The following is a 20,321-nucleotide window of genomic DNA, read 5'->3' as shown; positions in this document are numbered from 1 at the left end:
AAGGTGTGTGTGTGTGTGTGTGTGTGTGTGTGTGTGTGTGTGTGTAGATTTGTGCAAATCAAGGAGTCCTTGCTGAAGGGTTGGAATTCTCTTCGGTATGAAGCTGCATGGCCTGGTGTGTATGGAAAAGCAATCTGTTATTTTCTGGAACCTACAAGTCTCATTAGGAAGTCACGCCAAATTCTCTGGTTGCAAGCAACAAAAACTGCTTCTGAATCCTACATGTTTTGTTTTTAAGGAAATTCACTAGAAAATCATGGGTAATTGGAAAGTTTAAAAAAACAAACCAAAATCCTGCTAAATTTATGATTTCGAAAGCACTGGGATTCAGGGCAGCCCCATGTACATAGCAGTGTGTGTGGTTGATGCTCACGGGGCCGATGGATGAAGAATTCACTAGAGTCTTTTTGAAGCACTTATCTCAGAGTGTGATCTGTCGCTTCCATTTTGGTTGGAGGCAGAAAACCACTATGGCAAATCCAAGCAGGAAGGCAGGCAAGTTGAGCAAGATCAGGACCGGGCAGAAGTGGAGGTGCTGCCTCTAAAGGAAGAGCTATGAATGCCAGGTGACAAAGGCAGCCCCCTGCATTTGCTTCAAGGTGAGTCGGCAAATGAAGAGCTAACCTGGGACTGAAGCCATCCGTTTCAGTGGGACTCTAGAGCAGGAGGAAAGGCTGTCTCTTGAAAAGGTCTTACCTGTGTCTGGGTCTCTGTGCCCCTCACTTTGGAATGTTGTTCCTGGTTCCACTTCAGACGAGGAGACCCAACAGTCAGCTCTATGCAGCACTGACTGTGAGCACAGCTCCATAACAGGAAACTGCAGTGATCAGCCATGGACAGTTGGACAGTCTGTCTGTCCATGTGTTGTCTATCTGTGCAGCATAGCTTTTGCCTGAGAATCCTGAGGGCAAGCCAAGCTGTCACCTGCTTCTGTTAAGATGTCAAGTCAATCAAAGCTGTGCCTATTTGCGAATGCATTGTCTGCCATGACCTTTTGCTACCTGGATTGCCCATTGGAAAAACATGTCTTTGTGTAAAGAGCCAGGTAGAGACCAGGGAGATAGGTCATAAAGACCTGAGTACGATTCCCAGCATCCATCTAAAAAGATGTGATGGTGCATGATTATAATCCTAGCCTTGGGGAGGATCCCTGTGGCTCACTACCCAGACAGTCTAACATAGTTAGCAAGCCCCAGGTCACAGTGAGAGACTCTGTCTCAAAAACCAAGGTCAATGGTTCCTGATGAACAATACCAAGATTGATGTCTGGTTTCCATGCTCACTCACGTGTGTGTGTGTGTGTGTGTGTGTGTGTGTGTGTGTGTGTGTGTGTGATTTTAAATAGGTCTGGGTGGGGTTGGTTCAATGAGTAAAGCATTTTGTTTGCAAGCACCAAAATCTGAGTTCAATCTCCAGATCCCACATAAAAGTATGAGGTATGAGGCCGGGTGTGGTGGTGAACACCTTCAGTTTCAGTATTTGGTAGGCAAGTGAATCTCTGTGAGTTGGAGGCCAGCCTGGTCTACATAGTAGGTTCAGGATACCAGAGTTGCATAGTGAGGCCCTTTCTCAAAACACAAAAGTAATAGGTATGGTCATAAGCTCTTGTAATCCAAACACTCTGGGGTTCCCTGACCAGTCAGTCTATTCTAATTGGTGATCTCCAGGCCAATTAAAGACCTTGTTGCAAAGGAAACAGATTTCTGAGGATGACACCCAGGGTTCCCCCCAGCCTCAACAAGTACAATATATGTATAAGTGTATATATGTGTGTGTGTGTGTGTATGTATGTATGTATATATTAGAGAGAGAGAGAGAGAGAGAGAGAGAGAGAGAGAGAGAGAGAGAGAGTGTGTGTGTGTGTGTGTATGGATAGGGGAGATTTTAGGCTTTGAGACCCATGCCCTTGGTGGCAACTGTACCATTTCCTGAGACACTGGAAAAGACACATGTAATTGACCAATAAGGACACAGTCCCAAAAAAGAGATAAAGCCAGTTTCCAAGGGATAGTTCTCTTCCATCCTATCAGTCAACCACCCAGTTCTTTCCCCGAGGGCAGGCCAGAGCTGTTACTGCTTTCACATGTTCTCTCGGAGTGTCTCAGTGATTAGATCTCCCATACAGACACACACATACACGCATGCGCATGCACACACACACACACCCTCGCACGCCGCCCCTAATCAGGCATTCTTGAGGCACCGTGGTGTCATTTCCTTCCTTCTTTCCTTGTTAGAATTTGCATTTGTCATTGATGTCACCTTGCCCCAGTTTCTTTTCTGAGGATTACCTCATTGCTGCATTCTTTGAACCTTTCTGGCCTGACAGCTCCAATTTGTCATTGGTTACAGAGATTCTTGGACCCTGGGTTGGTCCACAGCCAAGGGATGGGGCTCATACCACACTTGAGCAGCGAATGTCCTCCCTGCCCATAACCGTTCACCCTCCTCTGGCCCACATCCTGCTCTGCACTCAGGCCTCTCTGCTTGCTAACACAGAGGTGTCACTGCTTGCAAATTCTCCTAATGCACAGCCGGGACATACATATGCATATTTGCCCGCTTGGATACAAGCATCTGTGATTATTTCTCTATATATCCATCTGCATGTATAACCCTCTAATGAAGTCATACTGCTGTCTGGACTTTCATCCAGTACCATGTGGCTCAGTTGTGCCTTCCTTATTGCTGTCTATTCTTCCTCTGCCGGTTAAGAAAAAGCTGACTCTCCCCCGTCTGTCACTCACTTGACTCCCATCCATGTGAACTGTGCCTAAAACAGTGGGAAACAACTCTACCAACCCCAGCACAGGCTTGTAGAAAGTATCATGACGTTCAGTCTTCACTCTTGTCCAAAGTTGCTCAGCCAGAAGCTTCTCCTCCACCTCCAAGGTTGTATGTTTGATCTTAAGTACCCTCTCCCCAAATTCATATTGAAAATCCACCCCTTCTAGATTATCTTAGGAAAATGGGTCAGAGAGGGGATTATATCATCAGGGTAGAACCTTCCAGAAAGCAACCAGTGCTTGTTCTAGTTCCATTCTGCTACTGTGCTAAAGCACTCTGAACAAAAGCAACTTTAGGGGAAAAAGAAAAGAATTTATTTCAACTTCCCTTCCATCACTGAGGGAAGTCAGGGCAGGAACTCAAGTAGAAACTTGAAGCAGAGACCCTGGAAGAATGCTATTTGCTGGCTGACTTATAGACCCACGCTTGGTTAGCTTTCTTATACAGCCAAGGACCACCTCTCTAGGGAATAGTGCCGCCCACAGTGGGCTGGGCCCTCCTATATTAATTAACAATAAGGCAATCCCCACTGACATGCTCACAGGCTGGTCCAATCTGGTCAGTTTCTCAACTGAGATGCCTTTTCTCAGGTGATTCTAGGCTGTAACAAGTTAACAATTAAGGCAATGTTCTTAGGAAAAAAAAAGAACTCTGAAGGGCCCCTTGCTTCATCTGCTACATGAAGACATGCTAAGAAGGCACAGACTAAAAAATGGGTCATCATCAAACATGAACCTTTAGGCAATTTGAACCTGGACTTCCATGCCTCCAGACTACAAGAAATGAGTCATTGTCTATAAATCACACAGCTAATGGTCCTCCCTTACATCAGCCCAAATAAATAAAGGTGATTATAGCCAAGGTGGATGCTTTAACAACAATCTCCATTTCATCCTACATCCCACTGGCTGCATCTCATTCAAGTCAAGGACAGGAGCCCTTCCAAACATGTGTGATGTACTCCATGAGCTATGCATGGAGTCAAGGGTTTATGGAGTGCAGTTTTGGGGCATCTGCCGTTAAGAGAGAAGGATAACTCTGGTGCCATCCCCTTCAGTGGGGCTGATACAAGCTGATACTTATAAAGCCCTTGGATACACAGCTCGGATGTCTAAAGCTGTCCTTGGGTATCAGCTCTCCCAGTTATCGCCCTCTTTGGAATGAGAGTAATCTGGCTTGAGTTTCTGCTGTTTCAGCCCTTGGAATGCCTTCTTCTTTATCTTTTCTTGCTAAAAATAACAGCACAGCCATTTGTGCTGAGAGGTTGACGGGAATGTTTCCTCTCATTCGCGTAGGACCCCACTCAGGTCTACAGTTATTCCCATTTTACCAAGGAAGAAGTTAAAAGACTCGGAGATGCTGCCCGTGGCATATTATTAGAAATGTTAGCACCACAATGTTCTTCAGTTCTTACCCTCTTCCACCATCAACTCGCTATGCCAAATGCTGTTCACCTGCCAAGACATAGTTCAGTGGGCAGGTTCTCGGGCCTCATTTGGTGATCTCAATGGATAGGTAGGTTCTGGGGCCTCATCCAGTGACTCTGGGGTTTCTTTTGCATCCCTGGAGCCCATAACCATTGCTAATTCGCCATGGCAGTCCTCTGGCTCAAACCCAGTAAAGGCAGGAAGGGAATAACCTAAGCAGGGTACAGTTTTACACTCTTCGACTGAGCCATATCCAGGATGTAGGCTGACCCTGTGAGCATTGTTGTTGTAATTTTTGTCAGCTTGACACAAACCTAGGCATACCTAAGAAGAAGGACTCTGTTGAGAAATGGCCTCCATCAGATTGGCCGTGTTAGTGTGTATATGTGGAGTTTGTTTGATTACTGATTGACGGAGGAGGACCCTACCTACTGTAGGTGGCACCATCTCTGGGCAGATGGGCCAGGGATGTATGAGAAAGGCAATTGAACTGAAAGAGTACACCAGTAAGCAGCATCCCCAGTGATCTCTGCATCAGTTCCTCTTCCCAGCTTCCTGCTTGAGCTCCTGCCTAGGCTTTTCTCAGAGATGAGCTGTCTTGGTTACTGTTCTATTGCTGTGGAGAGATATCATGAAGACACCCATAAAACAGAATATTTAATTGGGAACCTGCTTACAGGGATCCATAAGTGTCTGAGGTTCTCCCCAGCATACATCATCCCTCTCCCAGTCAGTAACTACGGGGCACCTACTACATGCTGAGTCCCGTTGGAACTGTATGCCCAGAGGACAGAGCAAAGCATGTTCTGTTTTTAGAGCTTCTCCCCCATCAGGACAGTTAGATGAGCACAGTGCCAGGGAGAGAAAAGGAGTGGGAAGCAGGGCAGGGCATGGACAGCCATATAAGGACTGAACAAGAAGGTGTGCTGCAAGGGAGTCATATTCAAATGAAGCCTGAAAGATGAGCAAGGGCTTAGGAAGGAAAGGTGGTAATAAAGGCCACAAGGGGCAAAGGGGAGAGTGAGTGTGTAGGACAGAAGCCATACATGGGCAAGCAATAAGAAGAAAGACAGTTATAGCTGAAGAGAACAAAGTCCAAACAAGAAGCTGAGAAGAGCAGCACAGCAGGCAGAGGTCACAAGGGCTTCCCAACTCTTCACCATGGGAAAGTAATCACTTCCTCCCTAAGATCATCTTTTTCCCTACATTTAAAAACCTATTTAAAAAAAAAATCCCAGAATCACTAGGTGGTACACTGCCCTAGTTCTCCTCAAAAGCAAGAGGTCATGCCTCTTACTCATTTTTCCATTATTGTAATAAAATACTTGAGATGATCAACTTAAAAGGAAGAAAGGTTTATTCAGATTCACAGTTTCAGAGGGTTTAGCTCATGGTTACTTGTGCCTATTGTTTTGAGTCTGTGGTAGAACAAACAAGGGGGCTGCTCACATTATGGTGGTCAGGAAGCCAAGAAAGAGGCAAGAAGGACTTAGGTCCCTTCAAGGGCATGACCCCCCAAGACCTAACATTCTTTTCCCAGGCATCACTTGCTGAAGGTTCCCACACCTCCCAATAGCACCACAAGATGCTAAAAGTCAAGCCTTACCATGTGGGATCTGGAGTGGGAACACTGAGGCACCAAAGTTTGTGCCATTTTATCTGAGCAGCCTTTTTATATTTCAATTTTAATCCTGGGGGCTGGAAAATGGCTCAGCGGTTAAACGCATTTTATTACTCTTACAGAGAGCCAGGATTTGCTTCCCAGCACCCACATGGCGGATAATAGACTTCCATAACTCCAATTTCTGTGGGTCTGAATCTCTCTTCTAAGCTCTGTGGGCATTACACACACATGGAACACAGCATGCAAACAAAGCACACACAAAAACATAAAATAAATAAACAAAAATATAAGTAAACACAGTTTAATCTTTAAATTTAAAAAACATTTGGCAAACAATACACAATATCCAGGAATAAATAAATCAGTCAGCATTAATGGAAATTACAGAAAGAAAAATCAGGTTGAGGACAGGCTACAGATACAAAAGTAATGCTGTGTATATTATGGGCCAGAGGTTTGAAACAACATCTGCTAACCACCAAAGTGAAGAAGAAAAGCAGATTAGTGGCAGAGATCCCTAATATCCTCAATGTGATCTGTTCTAACCCAGGAGAACCTCCATCTCTGGAAACTGGAAGGCCAACACAGGTTCTGCCATGCTGGAGCAGGTGGCCATGACGGAAAGGTAAGAGACAAAGGTTCTGTGGAGAGAGGCACCAGCATCCATGAGAATGGCACTCCAACCTCCGACCAGTGTCCCATAGAGCCATTTGCCAGTTCGCTGTCCCTTATGGTCAGCAGCAACAGCAGGGCACCTGCCAAAATAATGCTTACAGATGATAAGATTTCAGAGAAGGGAAGTGGTTTGCCCTGCGTCCCAGAGGTAAGAGAGGAACACTGAGATCCTGGCTTCAAGTCCTGAGACCTTCTGGGTCCTGCTCTGCTGCCTAGGTAAGAGACTGAAGCCTTCATCAGTCCCCAGTTGCCTGCAAATAACTGGGAGAAAACATTTGTATTAAAACATCAAAATATGGATATGGGCCTTCCTCAGACCTTCTGAAGAAGGAAAAGCCAGTTCCCCATAAATTGTGTGTACTCTGGGGTGCACTGTAGCTGAGGGACTTATAGGTCTTCGTCCCGTCGGGCACTGCTGTGTAGCCTTTTCAGTTGAGAGAGGTCTGAGCATCTGTTCTCTGAGCCAGTCACACTCCTTCCCTAGGAGTTCACCGAACACTGCCTGCAAGCATGCAGCAGTAGTGGCCAGAGCATGCTCTCTAAGGTCAGTAAACACTGAGAGCCTACTGCATGCCAGTGTCCTGAGCAGAAAAGCGGCCACGGCAAAGGGCGCTGACTCGATTCTCTCCTCTGAGAACCATGGGGGTCATCTGTAAGCATCAGAACATAGCTCATTAGTTTGAGCTTTGGGGATGTAGCTTTTGTTGATGAAAACTCAAGAGGCATGCTTTCGGGAGAGACCTGAGACCCCATCTCCGTTGAGATCATTTCTTTCACGGTTGTGTCTGTTCAAACTTCTCCAACCGTGGTTCACAGCATCACTAGGCTTAAAGTCTCAGGGTCAAGTCCGACAGAAAGAAACCATCTTTTTCCGTCATTTCATCCAAAGCCTGAAATGGAACCTTATTGACTGCTTAGCCAGGCTTGGGATCATAGGATCATCCCTAAGCCAATCACGGGCTGAGAAGGCTGTGGGATTGTGTTTGAGTAAACCTGTGGCAAATTACGACTCTAGAGGCTGGAGTGGAGCCTTCCTCTGTAGCAACAGTGACTGAGGCCCAGGAAGGATGTAATGCCACACACTGAGAAGTCTTTAGTAGGAAGGAAAGTAATTGCCCCACCTGTGTGAAAGACAGCCACCTTTCCCCGCTTGTCTAAGGGATGACACAATCGCAAATGAACACAATAATGTTAGGGCAGCGTGAGCATCGAACACTTGGAGAAGAAAGGAGGAGAAGGGGCACCCAGTGAAATTTAGGGAAGGAGAGACCAGAGCGTGGTTCCTGAAGGACTAGGTACCAGCTTGAATGAGTGGGCCCCTGAAGGAGCTAGCTTTTGTTTCATCTCAACAACAATGTCACAAGCAGTCACTGTGCACTAGTTTTAGAGCTCGGCCTTGGAGGAGGTGGTGGGGAAGAGAGACATTAGCCCCGCCCCTGTGGAACCTCCAGTTCAGGGTCTATAAGCTCAGGAAGCCAGATGAACCAAGGTGGGTACCCTCTGCCCTTTCTAGATAAGCCAACAGACAGTTCTGAACTTGTTCTGAAAAATGAAGGTAAATCTGCATGCCGTTAGAAAGGCTAACCATGGCAGAGGACCCTGCCAGGGTGGATACCTGCCTTTCTCAGCAGGCCCAGTTTGGAGATGCTAGCTGTCATCTGGGAACTCCCTTGTACCAGTTAATCTTGTGAGGTTGTGCCAAGTACCTGGCACACCCCTCCCCCAGGCGGGGGCATTCATGGACAGCCAGTGCCCTCTTCTTCATGACTCTCGCAGTCAGGAAGTCCTACCCTCTCCCTGGCCTCCGAAGTTTATGGTGGGGACCTCCAGCACATCACCATCCCGTGGCTCTGCTCTGTCTCAGGCCACAAGGGTCCCTCCAACAGGAACCTGGAAGACAGGACAGGGTCTGCTCAGCCTAACATGCACTGTCCCTCAGACAGTCGTGAGTTGTGCCCATGGCCTGAGCAGAACTCCCTGGTCCCATTCCTACACTTCCAAAGTCTCTGGAGCCCCTTAAGCAGACCCACGCCCTCCGTGGTTCCTGAACAGTTCATTCAGTTTGATTAGTGCTAGTCTACCTGGTTGAAGGGAGGACCTTTCCCATATTTCCTGGCCTCTGGGGTTTCTGGCCCTAGGGTGATGCACACACGTAACTTAGATGTCCACTGTTTGAAAAAAAAAAAAACCTTTGGAAACTAGTTGCCTCCAGTCCTAAGTCTAGACTTGTATCTCTCTTGGGAAGAACCTGACTCATTAGTGTGTCTCAGGCACAGTGCTCCTTGAGCACGTTGTGTCCCATGAGGCAACACCAAATACAGTAACTCTAACACCTGGCTCCCGAAGCCTCTCACAGCCCCAGGGATCAATGTTGTTGCCAAATGTGGCTGTGCTTCAGTCAGAGCATTGTATGCAGCATTGAGAATAGGTAGAGACCACTCAATAACGCAGGGTAGAGTCCAGAAGCTGCCCGTTTATCTGCATTATCTTTGGAGCCCCAAGCACAAGAAGCATCAAATGAAGGAAACAGAGGCATCAGGAAGGAAAGGCTCGTTCAAAATCACCGAGAAACTAATAAGAAACACTCATAGCACAGGCCAGGGAGATAGGTCAGTCCAGAAAGCACTTACCACACAAGAATGAGGGCATGGGTTCCATCCCCAGATTGCACATTTAAAAAGCCAGGCGGGTGTGGCAGAATGCAACACTGGGGAGAGAGAGAAACAAGAGGATACTGGAGCTCTCTGGCCAGCCAGCTACACTGTTCAGCGAGCTCCGTATGGAGTGGGAGACCTTGCCTCAAAAATCAAGGTAGGGGGCTCCTGAGGAACAACACCCAAGGTTCACTTTGGGCCCTGCCACCCATATGTGCAATTTGTGCATACATGTGCTCCTACTCAATATGTGTTCTCTCTCTCTCTCTCTCTCTCTCTCTTTTTCTTTCTCTCTCTCTCTCTCTGTGTCTCCCTCTCTCCCTGTGTCTCTCTCTGTCTCCCTCTCTCTGTCTGTCTCTCTCTCTGTCTCTCTCTCTGTCTCTGTCTCTCTCTCGTCTCTCTCTCCCTGTGTCTCTCTCTGTCTCCCTCTCTCTGTCTGTCTCTCTCTCTCTTTCTCTCTCTCTGTCTCTCTCTCTCTCTCCCCAGTTCCTCCATGTCAAGTAAAAACAGACACACTGTGGCAGGCTCCAAATGAAGGGAAGGAGGAGGTTTGCTTACAACCTGGACACAGACACGATCTGGGACTGGAAGCCACACTGTTAGTTATTACTCTCTCAGCCTCAGCATCTTCTCCTGAAAGCAATGAGTTCAACCCTCCCTCCTTGATCAGTTTGAGCTAGAATTAGAAAGAATGAGGAGTTAGCCTGCCAGGCACAGTAAGGGGTCTTTATCCTGCCTTTTACTCCCAGCACGCTCCTGGCTGCTGTTGGATCTCTCTAACTAGGGTTGGGTTCCAGTTGGAGATCTAGGTGACCATGACCATGTTACTGCCCTGCTGCATAACCTCAGAAAGAGACCTTCTCTCTAGGCCTCAGTGGGCCCTGGTGGATACGATCAAAGAGTGGGTTCTTAGAAATTGTCAGCCATGCTCCCTCCTCATCCAGGTCACGTGGCTCAAATGCACAAATAGATATGAGAGCCAAGTGTCCTGCATGACCTCAGAGAGTGAGGAGAGAAGCAAGGACATTAACACAAAGTCCCCTGTGGCCACCAAATCTAGTCCACAAGGAAAGCCAAGTGCATGCCCAGAAGATCTCCCCAGATACAACCAACCCCTTGTCGCAGGGTCAAAGTTCACAGCCCAGATCTGTCCCCAGCAAAGCAAACTGGCCCTGCAGCCTTCAGTCACGGGAATAGGAACAAAAGCAATTGGTCCAGAAGGCCAGGCCCCCAGGAAAGTCAGGAGCTGTCTGAAGGAGCTCCCCTGCCCCCACATCCCTCCCACCCCAACTCCAGGAGAATGAGGTCCTTTGTCCCCCACAGGCTCTTGTCTGGCTGGGGCTCTGAGCAGGGAGAGTAGCCTGGAGGGATTTTTAGAGTCCTTCAAGCTGCTTTCCCAAGGGAAAAGGACTGCAGGGGTGGCTGGGTGTCAGGATGGCCCTGGATGGGGGCAAGGCAAGCTTCCTGCTGCTGCAGAGTCGAGGTCTGGGGACAACAGCCAAAGGGTGTCCATGGGTCTCCGAGACCTCCTGGTTCTTATTCCTTCTCTTCTTCATCCTCTGTCCCTGCTTCTTGAGTGCCCCCACTCCTTGGTCTTCCTTCTCTGTCTCCCTCTGACCTCTTGCCTTGCTTCTTACCCCATGCTCACTGTCAGTCTGTCTGTCTTTGCAGGTACAGGCTATGGGTGGACAGCTGCTCAGAAATGTTCGGCGGCCTAGACATATGTGCTGTCAAGGCTGTCCACAGCAAGGATGGGAGAGATTATATCATCGAGGTGAGGAATGGAGCGGGAGGGTCCAGCCTGGACCATCCCAGAAGGAAAAAGTTCCTAGCTAACCAACCCCCAGCTCTGGCCTGCCGCACATAGCTCAGGGCATAGGGAGTCACCCAGAGTGCTTCATGCACCCACCTCAGCTTCAGCAACACTGGGAGCCTTCCTGCTCAGCACTCTGACCTCAGAGTCCAGAACTCGGGGCACAGTTTTTCCCAGCTTATCAGGCTAAGACTCTACATGATTCTGTGCCCATGTCCAGTGTCCTCAGTGTTCAAGGACATGATATGAATGCAATTCCCTTACCACCATGCAAGGTTCTATCCTTAAGTTCTTTCAACAAACGTGGGCCCCAGAGGATTCTTTAGGCCAGGTACTGGGTAATTCTGAGACACAGTTTTGAGCATAGCAAAATTAGCAAGCTGCAAGAGAAGATAACTTTTAAAAAAATGGCAAAGCATTGTTAAGCAAAAGGTCACCCATTGTACAGAGTGTAGCTGGAGGGACAGATGCAACTGCCAGAAATAGAATTGTAAGATGTTCAAAGGTGGGCACTGGGATCCAGAACCGCTCTAAGGACCCTTCTGCAGCCCATGCATCTCTCCATCCCACAGTAGCCTCTTCCCTCCACAACCCCTTCCTACTCTCCTCAAGGGCTCCTTCTCCTCTCTCCTCCATCTCCCAGCCTCCAGCACTTCTGCAGCTTTAACCTGAAACGCCCTGGTGGCCTCAAGGCTCCCCTCCAATCTCAGCTACCAGCTCGACAGTCATATGTGGTCCTTTCTGCCCACTCCTTCCATGAGGCTCACTTCTCAACCCATGAGGCAAGGGAGGAATGGGCCGACACTAGGCCAAGACACGTGAGGGGAGCCCCGTAGCCACCCTTCCCCTGCAGCTATGTGGGCTGCTCTGAGAGGCACATGGCTGGGATGACCACAGTAGCCAGTCAGTCCTCTAGTCCCTCATGTCTGTCCCACTGCCCAAGGACCAACAAACAGGCAAAGAGCATCGGGTAACTGAATGGGTAGGAGTATGGCACCTTAGAAAGGCATACCAGCAGGTCATGGAAGGGCTGCCTTGGCAGTGGGGGTTGGGGAAGCCGAGAGCCCAGGGCTAGAGACAGTCTCACTACTTGGCCCACCAGAAAGGCTGGATGCTACCACCAGTAAGTGGCATCTATATGTAGAATCCCATCCTTGCCTCGAGTTGGAGAATACTCTTCCTCTGACTATTCCCAGAACAGAAGTGAGTGGAGGTCCTCTTCACCTGGGACATTAGCAACTCCTGGCAAACCACCCAGCATCACCTTTCCTCCCTAGGACGCTAGACATGACTCTGGTTCGGGCTCACACACACTCATTTCTTCACTCTGGGCACCGGGCTTGAAGCCGAATGAACAGGGCTCAGATGGGGCAGGGGAGTAGGAAAGGGCTGCTATCCCGTTAGGAATGAGGGCCAAGATCTCCTATTGCTCTTGCAGAGGAACCTAGGTTTGGTTCTCAGCATCCACATGGTAGCTCACAGCCATCTGGAATATGTATGTACATACATACATGCAAGCAAAACACTCATACAAACAAAATAAATAAATCTTTAAAAAGTGAGAAGAAAAATATAAACTGTTTCCCTCCTCTCTCAGTTAACACCACACACATACAAACATACACACATACATAAATACATACACATGCACAAACATACAAATATATACACACAAACACATACACATGTACACATACACATACATACACATATGCACATACACAAACATACACACACACACACACACACATGACCTCTAGCTTCTGACATCCCTCCACTTTCACAAAAATCTATACCCAGAGGCCCCAGTTCCAGACACTTGGGGTTAGGGATGAGGTCAAGGATGAAAGATGCTTCACATTTAAAAACAAACAAACAAAAAAGTCAATTTGGGTCTTCTAAACATAAGAAAACAACTCTTCAAAAATGTTCCAGAAAAATCTCAATAAAACAAAGAAAAAAAGATGGCTTTCAGATTTGGGATTCTTTTTCCCCCTTAGAAACATTAGAGAATTGTTTTCCTTTGAGGTTTGGGATGGAATCAGGAAGAGAGGAAGTCTGTTCCTAGGAATAGAAATCCACTGTCTCCCAGTCACTTCTGCGTGAGAGCACAGGGCTTGCATGGCACATTCAGTGAGGGCGCTTAGGGGAAACACCCTGAACCTCGTCCTCTTTGACCTGGCCCAGAGGATGACCTTGCTCACTGGGAAAAAATGTTTCCCTGGGGAGAGTGAGTGTCCACTTCCTCTGGCTGTGTCCACTGTGGGGACTCCAGTTCCTGACCTCTGGCTCCTTGTCATGTCTGTTTTCCACTGCAGAGAATGTGGGGGGACATCCAGGGCAGAAAGCAGTGGGCAGGGTGTGAGGGACGAGAGACAGGCCAGGCTGGGAGCCCAGGACCTTTGGGGAAACCAGTGATGGAGATTACCTGTGACCCAGGCAGGACAGCCACCGCAGAGAGCTCCATTTGGGGACAGTTTGCAGGACCTTCTGGGACCCACACCCATGCCCTAGTTTGCTTTTCAGTCCCCGGGGCACACTGGGTGCTTGTACCCACCGTCCACTGAAAGCCGCAGCCAGGAGGGTCTTAGCAGCTGCCGGAACCCTTAGTTTACAGTTGACAGACACTAGACCCAAGCAAACCCATAGCACAACACAGACCTGGAACCCCGACTGCCATGTCCGAAGTCTCACCACTGAGCCATCCAATACTTGGTGAGAACTTCCCCGTCTGACCCTCATCACTCTGGTGAGAATAATCAGAGTAACCATAAGCCTCAAAGACCTGTTGTTGTGAGACAGGGTCTCATGTAGCCCAGGCTACCCTCAACTTCTATATGTAGGAAGACATTGAACGTCTCGTGCCCCTGCCTCCACCTTCTGAATGCTGGGATTGCAGGTATTGGGGATGGAAGTGAAGGCCCCAAGCATCTTACCAAAAAGCCCAGCCCTGCAGAGTGCTGCTCTGAGATAGAGCTGATGTCATCTATACCTGGTTCTTAGAATATATATCATCATATATCATCAGTGCTTAGTGAAATTGTACTATCAGGGCCTTCCCAGGGTGAACACGCTTACCCCTTTCTCCAGGACACAGGCCACTCCTGACTTCATGGGCTTAGGGATGGCAAATGATAGTTCTGAGACTAATTTTTCTAAAGGGACAGCTACGTGAGTTCAGCAAAGACCCAGGCACAGAGGGGCTCCTAGGAAGTTGTGTGGTCCCTGAGGGGCTTCTAGAAGGAAGGGCTGACTAGGTGTTTCATGACGGATAAGGAGTTAGCCAGGTGACTGAGGTGGGGAGGAGGTACAGAAAGTTGGGTACAGAATCTGGGAATGAGACTGTATGATTACCCTAGAGCTGGCCAAAGAGGGTTTTACAGAGTGAGGCAGGTGACAGAGGAAGACTGGGCTCCTGCAGGTGGCCAACACAGCTCTATCACAGGTCTACAAAGTCTTTGTGTTCCCTTAAGACTGCCAAACTGCCTGCGCCTAGTGTTCAGCTGGTCCACTGGCTCTCTCATCTCTGAACCTCAGTTTCCTATCTATCACTAAAGTAGACGAGCCCAACATGAACTCCCAGGGCTGCCATCCCTCTTCCCAAAAACAGCCTGGTTTCAAGAGTGTTTCCCTTCGAGCCTGCATCCTGCAGGGTCCCCGGAACAACCCTCTGTCTTCTTCTGTCTTCTCTATGAACCCTGGGTCACTTTCAGCCTATGTCAAAATTTTGGTTGTTGTTGTGATGGAGCCCCCACCATTGCTGTTTCCAGCTCTGAGGACATCTTCAACCTTAGGGGGCAAGTCCCAACCCTGGGAGGAAATTCGGGTGGGAAATGAGGGGGCGGAGACCAACCCCCAAAGAAAAATACAGAAAAGGTCAGGCATGCTACCCTGGCCCTGGTCACGTTGCTGGACTCCAGCATGTGGAGGCTGAATTGAACTGAATCCAGGAGTCTGTTGAGAAGGAAACAGAACTGGACAACAGGAAGGGGCCAGCTGGGCTGTTTGCATGGAGGACATTGCCACCTAGTGGTCATTCCTTCCTGAGCCCAGAGTCAACACTCCTAGACCAGGAAGCCAGGTCAAGCCATCTTAACTCAGAGTCATTCAGCCTCCTTTCCCTCCTCCTAGGTCATGGACAGTTCAATGCCTCTGATTGGAGAGCATGTCGAAGAGGACAAGCATTTAATGGCCGACCTTGTTGTCTCCAAGATGAGCCAACTCCTGGTGCCAGGGGGCACGGTGCCCTCACCCCTGAGACCTTGGGTAAGGTTCTCTTGAGAACAAAGGAGGTTATGGAATGAAAACCCCCAGGGTTTATTGGAGATAACCCCAGGAAAGCATCATGGGGGAGAATGGGATGGGGACAGAGGAGTGCAGGGTCTCCTTTCCACCTCCTATGTCCTGGGAAGAAAACTCCAGTTCCATGAGCCTTTGCCCATACTGTTGACAGTGTTCATCTCTGTGTCTCTATCTTGGGCCTGAGCTTGGATGTGTGCAACTGTGTATGCAAGAATGCATGTACACATATATCCTGTGTTCTCAGGGCACAAGTCCATAAAGACTATTGTGTCTCTTCCTTCTCCATCCCCGAACCCAGCAAGCTCCTACCCCTCCCCTGCATAGGCCCCACTGGGGACTACCAAACCATTCATCACAGAATTTACCAGCTTGCCAGCTTTCTGGAAAAGCTAGTTTCAAATCCTCCCCCAACCCCAATCCCTGTTTATCCCATAGAAACTCATCCCTTTATAAACACAGGAGTAGTAGTTAAACTCAAGGGGCTGGCTACTAGGAGGTCAGGGGTGTAAACAGCATCCTCCATGGCTATGCTGAAAATCTATACACTGAAGAATCATACATCATGTGTTTTACATCAGTGATTATTTTGAAAAAAACTGTATAAGGCCTCGACTCCCACCCAGACATTCCGTTATCACAGGCTTCCCTTCTCTTCTCTTGCTCTAGGGTCCACAGACTAAACTTGCAAAATCTCCAGGGCAAGGCCAGCTGGGACCTCAGCTAGGACAGCCCCAGCCAAGGCCGCCTCCCCAAGGTAAGACTCGGGAAGCCACTGAGAAACATTCTATCAGTGTGAATGTCGAAATGCCAGGCAGAACACTAGAGAGGGGGCTCAGCAGGTAAGAACATTTGCTGTGCAGATGTGAGGGCCTAAGTTCAAATCCCAAGCACTCGGGGAAATCAGCTAGGCACAGCCAAACACGCCCGTAGCTCCAGCACTAGGGGAAGGGAGGAACAGACAGCTCTTGGTTAGTCTGGCAGAAATGGCAGGCTTCAAGTTCAATAACAGATGCCGTCTAAAGCAGTGGTTCTTAGCCTGTAGGTCATGGCCCCCAAAGGGGTCACATACCAGATATCCTGCATATCAGCCATATACGTTACAGTGCATAACAGCAGAAAAATTACAGTTATGAAGCAGCAATGAAATAATTTTATGGGGGGGGTGTCGCCACGACATGAGGAACTGTGTTAAAGGATCTCAGCGTTAGGAAGGTTGAGAACCACTGGTCTACGGGGTGTAATCTAGGAAGAAATAGAGGAAGACACGCAAGGTCCTCTGACTCTGCTTGCACATCCAAGGGTGTGTGCTGATGCACAGAGTAATTAAATAATAATTGAACCAATAAAAACACGTTGCTGGAGACCATCCAGAGCAGTGGCTCTCAGCCTTTCTAATGCTACGGATTTAATACAGTTCCTCATGTTGTCGTGACCCCCAACCATAAAACTATTTTCGTTGCTACCTCATAATTGTAATTTTGCTACTGTTATGAATCATAATATAAATTATCTGTGGTTTTTGATGGTCTTAGGCGACCCTGGTGAAAGGGTTACTCATAACCCCACTTTATCTTCTAGCTTTGAACACTCCCTCCGTCTGCAGGATGAGGAAGCTAGGAGGGCTGCTGTCCCCTTAAGGTCAGGAAGGAGTTAGAAAGAGCGAACAGCGGGACTGTTGGGACTGTCGAGTACTTAATGTGCTGGGCCCTGTGCTAGGGCCGTTCCTTTCTGTGCTCATTTCTATCCGCCCAGCCACGTTACAGAGGAAGCCTCAGTGTCTCCCTTTTCCCAAGTAGGAAATTGAAGCTTTGCCCAGGAAGGCACAGTGAGGAGATGGCAGCTTTACAAGCCTGGACTTTCAAACCTTCTGGGAAATGTTATTTGTAGCCACTAGTGGTGCCTGAGCATACATTTACGAGCCAACCAGCCAGAGTGAGAAAGAGAAAAGGAAGATACCCAGATTATACCCGCAGCTGCTGACATTTTCCTCAAAGCTGCAGTTTGTCAGAGGGTGAATCCCAGCTGGATAACAAGAGGAGGAAGGATTGTGAGAATAGCTAAAGATTTACTGGAGGGAGGTCAGGTGTAGAGGGTTTCCCACGCACGGGCTCAAGGGGAGCACCTGCCAACCGTGACCCTTGTAGGAGATCCGTGTGCTCAGCCTGGCTGCTCTGGGCCAGCTTGGGTTTCAGAGCAGTTTGGCATGGAGATTGCCTTCTCTCAATCTCGACAGAAGGCGTTTCCATCCTGTCCTGGACTTTCTAATCGTATCTATTAGAGATTCATTGCTTCTGGGAAGCAGTGGACCTTGGGCAGCAGATGGTCTCCTCCTCTTCCACAGCTCTGGATGAAAGAGGCCCCTCCTCTCCCCCTCCTGCCTCCCTTTCAGCCTTCTCTCTCCTTCCTTACTTTCCCCATTACTTCCTATACTTAACATAACCCTCCAGATGAGTTTACTTTCTCATATAAATGCCTTTGAAATTGACAACCCTCCAATATACTCCAAATGCATATACAATAATCAAAATTATATTTAACTGTGGACTAAAAGTTACCGTATTTGTCAAAATACCTGTTAGGTTGGTGTTTTAATCATCAGTATCTGTGGTCAGTCTTCTCGAAATATAACAAACAAGGCCTGACCTGATGAGTTTCAGCACAAAAGAAACTGAGGCAGGAGGATTGCTGTGAGTTTCAGGCTATTCTGGACTATCAATTGAGTTCAATGCCAGGTCAGCCTGGACTATAGTGTGAGATCCTGTCTCAAAAGAGCCTGAGGAGGCAGCTCAGTGGGTAAGTGCATGCCTTCTGAACATGAAGACATGGCTCTGAACTCCGGTACCCACATAAAATAAATAAATAAAATAAAATAAAACCTGAGTGTGACAGAGTAATCCTAGAGATGGAGAGATGGAGATAGCGGAAATCTCTGAGGCCAGTTTGTCAATGAAACTACTTGGAGAGTTTTACCAATGTCTAAAAATAACAATTAGAATCACATTATTAATTTGTTTTGAACTCATTTTCAAATTCAGTAAACATGAAGTTTTCTTTTAATAAATTTTATCTTTTTAGGGTCAATTCTGTGCATAGGAAACTTTATGTATGTATGTATACATATATATAGTATATGCTCAAATAAAAAATACTAAGTTGATTGCTTTGCCAAAAAGCTGTAAGAAACAACCAAGTATCTCCCGATGGATCCCAGTGGTAAAGTAGAAACACATGAAATACTCAATGAGTTATTGAACAAGGACACAGATTTTCCAAGATAGCATCAACTGGGGGTGGGGATGGAGGGCTTAAGATAAAAGGAGAAATCAGATGTTTTGTTTGATTTGCACTGGGTGGAGAAAACAAAAAAAAAGCGTACAAAAATCGTGACACTTTTACTTAAAGCCTGGATTTTATCTTAAGTCTCCCACCCCCACTCCTGGTCAATCTTTAGCCTCTCTGAAAAGCTCCCAACTGTGTTCCTACCCAGTATCCCCTGGTGGTTAGTAAGGGCTGTTGCCATCTGCCTGGGGCCCTGCTCTTCCCTCCCTCCCTTCCAGAGACAAGAGTCCGTCGGTATTTTCCTTATGTTTACCCCCTTTAGAAAGAGAGCAAGATCTATGTCTTATACCAAGAGGGAATTCATTTTGGTGTCTCAGATAGTGTCCCACTCTAAACAGACTAGATGAAACTCGCTGTGTAGCCAAGGCTAGCCTCAAACTTGACACAGTCCTCCTGCCAAAACCTCCTGAGTCACTACACTTGACTCCACATCTTCCTGCTTTCCTCTTCCTTTTCATATAAGGACTCCATACCCACTGCATCAAAACCTCACCCTATGACCTTTAACCTTCATTACCTCTCTAAAGTCCCTCTCTCCAAATGCAGCCACATTGAGGGTTAGGGCATCAACATTTGAATCTAAGAAAGCATGTTTCTGTCTATAACACCACGTCAAATCCCTAACGTGCTGCAGTTGCCCCCACAAACCCATCCATACATGTAAGACCTGCCTGTTCTAATGTGCAACTTTCCAGTGTTTCTTTATTACATTACTCTATACATTAGTGCGCAATGAGAAACAAATACACACGACCTTATAAACGGCTTTTTCTCCTTCCGTGTAGTGGTGTGCATGTGGCACATACTGTCAAGAGGTCGGTTAATGGTACCCTGACACAGCACATGACAATCAGCCCATACGCCACCATATAGATGCTTTCTTGTGGGTATTTTTGTTCTGGCACAGGGTCTTAGGTACCCCATGCTGGCCTTGAATTCTCTACATCATCAAGGATGACTTTGAACTCCTGATCTTCTTGCCTCTGCCTCCTGAATACTGGAATTACAGGCAGGCACCACCATGCCTAACCATGCTGGGAATCAATTATAGGGCTTCGTGTATGCTAAACAAGCACTCTACCAAGTGAACTATGTCCCCTGCCATATAGCTGTTTCTTGATATTCCTAACCACCTCCCTGAGATCTAGCATCTATGTTGTTTTCAGTTATTGAAAAACTTGTCTATAAAAACATGTGTGTTAAGTGCACAGCTACATTTATTCCCAAAACAAATTAAAATTTAACTCTTTCTTTGGCTTCTAGGGGGTCCTCGTCAAGCTCAGTCTCCCCAGCCTCCCAGATCTAGAAGTCCATCCCAACAGAGGCTTTCCCCACAAGGCCAGCAGCCTGTGAGCCCTCAGTCAGGATCTCCACAGCAGCAGAGGTCCCCAGGCTCTCCGCAGTTATCCCGGGCATCTGGTGGCACTTCTCCAAACCAGGCCACCAAGCCATATCCCCGGCCACCCGTGCAGGGCCGCAGCACCTCCCAGCAGGGAGAAGAGCCCCAAAAGTCAGCACCACCTCACCCCCACCTCAAGTAAGTATCTGAGAGTCTGAATGGATATCGAGGAGAGTTAGAGTATATCCAAAGATGAGCTGATTCAGGATCAGGAACAAAGAACCTACCACAGCCTGGCTGAGAATCCAAGGTCCAAAAGTGGACCTATAGGGTGGCATTTGTGTAGCAGGGACGCAGTTTG

General features: G+C 47.8%; 1 protein-coding gene across 1 annotated transcript in view; it reads left to right on the top strand.

The window, feature by feature from the left end:
• The window catches only part of Syn3 (synapsin III), a 399,638-nt gene that overhangs the window by 371,020 nt on the left and 8,297 nt on the right, over positions 1-20,321 (top strand). The window contains exons 9-13 of the mRNA XM_041673952.1: positions 6,389-6,463; positions 10,839-10,941; positions 15,112-15,246; positions 15,949-16,036; positions 19,885-20,158. Coding sequence (XP_041529886.1) covers positions 6,389-6,463; positions 10,839-10,941; positions 15,112-15,246; positions 15,949-16,036; positions 19,885-20,158 — 675 coding nt within the window. The remainder of the gene's footprint in view (positions 1-6,388; positions 6,464-10,838; positions 10,942-15,111; positions 15,247-15,948; positions 16,037-19,884; positions 20,159-20,321) is intronic.

Source organism: Microtus oregoni, unplaced genomic scaffold (genome assembly GCF_018167655.1).
Source record: "Microtus oregoni isolate MIOR12 unplaced genomic scaffold, Mior012 000001F_ref0000356, whole genome shotgun sequence".
Classification (NCBI taxonomy): domain Eukaryota; kingdom Metazoa; phylum Chordata; class Mammalia; order Rodentia; family Cricetidae; genus Microtus; species Microtus oregoni.
This window is presented reverse-complemented; position numbering and strand designations above follow the sequence as displayed.